The sequence below is a fragment of the Camelina sativa genome, chromosome 5 (genome assembly GCF_000633955.1).
Source record: "Camelina sativa cultivar DH55 chromosome 5, Cs, whole genome shotgun sequence".
Taxonomy (NCBI): domain Eukaryota; kingdom Viridiplantae; phylum Streptophyta; class Magnoliopsida; order Brassicales; family Brassicaceae; genus Camelina; species Camelina sativa.
In genome coordinates this window covers 28,019,534-28,024,207 of record NC_025689.1, presented here as the reverse complement: position 1 = coordinate 28,024,207, position 4,674 = coordinate 28,019,534, and the positions used below count along the sequence as shown (strand labels likewise).

At 32.7% G+C, this 4,674-nt stretch overlaps 1 protein-coding gene across 1 annotated transcript; it reads left to right on the top strand.

Annotated features, from left to right (window-relative positions):
* Nucleotides 214-1,375, top strand: LOC104787709. The gene has a single exon (XM_010513318.1). The coding sequence runs from the start codon at nucleotides 351-353 to the stop codon at nucleotides 1,179-1,181; it is 831 nt and encodes a 276-aa protein (XP_010511620.1). The 5' UTR covers nucleotides 214-350; the 3' UTR covers nucleotides 1,182-1,375.

The window sequence follows — 4,674 nt, the reverse complement described above, 5'->3', positions numbered from 1 at the left end:
CCAACATATATCCTTTTTTGGCCCATGCATGTGAATATGTAGCAAACGACACGCTTCTCTGTCCCCCTCTCTTCTATATATTACCCATTTTATTCTTCCTTTTACTATATTTTTTTTTTTCAATTTAATTACAAAACTCATTTTTCTTAAAATTACCTATAAAAATAATAAAAACCTAACCCTTCTTCCTCAAAACTCTCTCTCTCCCTCGGAAATATTTCTTTCTCCTCTTTTTTCTCCAGAAATTATTCAAAACAATTCTCGAGAAAAAAATTATCATCATTTTCACCAATTTCTCATTACTACTATAAACTTTCACAGTTCTTGTTTTATCTTCAAGAAAACAAAAAATGGCGGTGGATCTTTTATCGGAGAATTCTAATATGAGTCCAAGAATCTCATTCTCACGCGACTTTTGTCAATCGGACGCAATACCAATCGAGAAACGTCCCTTGAGATCACCATCATCAACCTCGAAACCTTCAAGCCTCAGCTCAAGCATAGATTTCGATTTCTGCATTCCCGGCGGCGTTACTTCCGGCGAAAGCTTCGATCAAGGTTCTTGGTCAGCCGACGAACTCTTCTCCAACGGCAAAATCTTACCAACAGAAATCAAGAAAAAACCAGAACCGGATCATCATCATCATAAAGACTCGCGTCAACCCGAACCGAAACCGGTTAAGTGTAAACCGGATTCAAGAAAACAGAGGAAACAGAACGAAGAGCAACAACAAGAAGACGACGTGATAAGCACGACCGAGGAGAAGACGAATACGAAGTCGTTTTGGGGGTTTAAGAGAAGCAGTAGTTTAAACTGTGGGAGTAGCTACGGACGGAGTCTATGTCCGTTGCCCTTGTTAAACCGGAGTAACTCAACCGGTTCGACATCGAGTAAACCGAAACAGAGCAGTTCGAGAAAACATAATACGGAGCATGTGAAGTTACAACAGTCTTCGTCGTTGTCTTCTTCATCTTCTGCTTCGTCTTCGTTGAGTAATAGTGGTGGGTTTTCGAAACCGCCGTTGAAGAAAAGCTATGGAGGTTATAGTTATGGTAGCCATCATGGAGGTGGTGGGATTAGAGTGAGTCCGGTTATAAACGTTGTTCCTTCTGGTAACTTGTTTGGTTTTGGTTCCATGTTTTCTTCTGGTAATGGAAGAGACAAGAACAAGAAGAGATAAAAGATGTAAGAATTAGTTATGCTTTTTTTTTTTCTGGATTTTACTGTTTTATTCTGATTTGTTCTTCTTCTTCATCTTCTTCTCTGAAGCTCTGAAGATTTTCTGACAGTGTGTTTTGTGGGTTCCATGACAAACCCTTTTGAGTTTTTTTTTTTTTTCCTTTAGATTTTTACTTATATTTTGTTTAGATTGTTGTGATGTAATTTTGTTTGTTTGATTTATTAGTTTGTCTTTATCAATGTTTTAAAAACTAGATTTGCATTTTTTTAATATGAGGCTGCTAATTTCAGATATTTTTATTAATTTATTCGTTCATCGCCAATCCCCATCAAGATATTATGTGTGAATATTTGTTTAATGTGAGTACTATTTTACAATTAGAGCGATAAAGGTAAGGCAAAAAAGTGAGTTTTAGTTGCACATTGTAGTAACATTGATGATATAAAACTTCGGCATAAGTAAAATAGTATAACCTTATATTATTCTTTGATTTATATCTTTAATTAATTTTTAAACCGAAAACCAGATTAATCAGTCTCTTTCTTTTGGTTTTGATCAAACTGGTAGCATTATTTTGTTTGGGAAAAATTGTGGATCAAGTAGGGGTAGGTTTCAGCCGGCCGTGTTCTTGTGATCAATGATTCTAAATTGATTCGTTTACTTGAATAATCAGATATTGTACAATTATTAGTTGAAATATATATTAAGAAAAAGAAGACCTTAGATATATAAAACCTTGATTGACTTAGTCTATTACTTAAATTTTTTTGGTAATGAAATAGCGACTAATTAAGGATAAAACTGTATAAAAAACAACAATGATAGAGTTATCAAATAACAATTTAAGAAAGTGCGACAAGACAAGTGACAGGTAAACAATTATCTTTGGAGCTTGTCCTATTCTGTTTCTTTTTGAATATTTCTCACATGGTGTGTATTACCAATTAATGTGAATTATCACTAAAGCAATGCAAAAGAAAAAGGGAAAAATTGAAATAATTGATGTGAAATCTCTACTTTTTCCTATCATTCCCATGTAGAGTTAAGCTAAACGTCGTGCCAATTATTCCTTTATTATTTTCTACGTTTTTGTTTTCTCTTCTATTCTACGGTTTTGCTAAAAAGGAATATTATTTTTTATACTTTACCTGCCTTAACAATCATATTTAGGTCACACGATTAATATCAAACGTCAAGAATTCAAACCAAATTTTCATAACTAACATAATTACTAATTTTCAACCCAATGATATTTGTAGGTAGATTTTAGAAAACGAATTTTGATATGAAATGATTTGATCTTCAATACCAAATCTGATCGCGATGAATCTGACTTTTTCTCTGAGGCTTAGTAATGTTTGAAAGGTATAGTCAAGAGTCAAGTAAACAATGATGTCACCATCCAACTGTTATTTCAATATGATACACCATGTGCTTCTAGTTTTGAAGGGGGCATTGGATGGTTTTAACGAAAAACATAGGTGTAGTCCTGACGGACTCGTTATTTGAACAACACAGACGTGTGTGTGTTAATGAGGGTTACACAACACAACAAACCATGGATCGCTTGGAAGCGACTTCCATGGATCAGTCCTTCTTTACAGGAGAGGGTGAACGTCTACGTGTCATGATGTTTGGTTCTTTATTTTTTATATTGTGATTTTTATATCTAAGAAGTATATAAATAATTCGATAAAAACTCAAAACATGTGTGTATATATATACACATTGAAATTATTTAGATTTTTTTTTTATGTTAAAGGATAGAACATTTAGCCATAACTGAAAAAAGTCGATAACTATTTAATGGTCCAGTCATATTTTCTTTATAACGTTTTTAGTTGTTGTTGTTAACATGATTGGAAAAAAAAAGAAGGTCTCTCATAAGTCACAAGTTTATAGAAAGAACTTATTTTTTGAAGACATGCACTTATATTTATTCTTATCAGAATCTTAATTACATGCAAGGGTTATTCTTATTGACAAAATTTTAAATTATTTTTCTAGCTTGTCACGCGACCGGCGTTGATTAGATATTAGTTCAAGCTTCAAAGTCCTTTCATTTTTTTTTCTATAAATCGAAACTAATCATGAACATGTATAACAAAATTGGGAAATTTGTTCGTAGTTGTCCTAAATATATTTAAAAGAAGATGGAGTTATCATTGTGAAACTGTTACTGGATCACTTTTAAGCCAAGGAAGTATGGATGACAATTATAATCCGGGAAGATGTCAACCGCCACATGGTTGTAGGGCACTAAAAACACTTTAATCCTATTCTCTTCTGGTTGTCACTAAATTTGCTTTTTTCATATATAGGAAACTTGGTTTTCTTTATAAGAGATAACATATTTCATTTTGTGGACCTTTCAACAAAATTCATACATGAAAATTTGTGAGTAATTTATGTTTTACTTTGGTACTAAAATAAACCTCTTGCAATAAAAGTGGTGCAGCTGATTTTGATTGGTACATAAGTAATAAATAGTAAGAACCACAAATTGTCAATTTAGTACGATGAAATATTTGAATGTTGGTTAAAAACGTCAATCAACATTTGAGTTCTTTTTAATATGTATGGGATGTAACCACATAAGAAAGGGGCAACGGTTTTCTTTAAGGAAGAGTTGTCCTATAGATTTAGGCTATGAAAATTCTTTTTAAGCAAAGAATCATCCTCTGGTTATGTTTTTTAAAAACCGTATATTTATGTTAATTTTCCATTACACGCACACACTAAACTAAGTTTGCTTGTAGCCAGAACATATATGCTTTAGCGGTTGGTATATTAATGTTACCACTTACCACTATGTCATTATCCAGATTCAAGACCAATTATCATTCTCTACGCCTATGTAGGATCCTACTTACTTTAGAGAGCTACATTGTGACGACGATCAAGGTGGAAAAAGTTACTATGTGACAAGAAACCTCCCGTCTCCTTTACTATGTGCACATCATGCATATTACTAACAAAAATAAACTTAATTGTAAACTGTTGTGGTTTTACTCACTTCTAGTTAAATAAATTGCACACAGACTCATTCGAGAATATGATAATAACCCCTAATTAATTTTTGTTAAATCAAGCCAGCAAGACGTAATTGATTTCTTAATCATTTGAGGGAAGTTTTATACTACTACTAATTTGTCTATTTCAAATAATAAAGTTGGTTTCTCTTCAGAAAACATTTTCGGCAACGGTTCTTTAAAAGTTAAAACCGATTGATGCACATGGATTACGAATAATATGACGCTAGCTAGTTAGGTTCGATTCATGCATTTGAAACAAGAATAATATGGAGCAACGAATAATGTTTTAATTTATGCAAAATAAACGGACGAAATCTGTGGCTCGAGCTCGACACAACTGCATGACAAATATTTCATAGTCACAATATACATAAAAATACAAAGCTTTTTTTTGCGGCATTCGTTTTTTCCTTCGGTCGGTTTGGGTTATAAAGTTTTCAGTTTTGGAGAAAATTAAA

Coding starts and splice junctions, on each gene's coding strand:
- LOC104787709 (XM_010513318.1), top strand. CDS start 351: ATGGCGGTGGATCTTTTATCGGAGAATTCTAATATGAGTCCAAGAATC.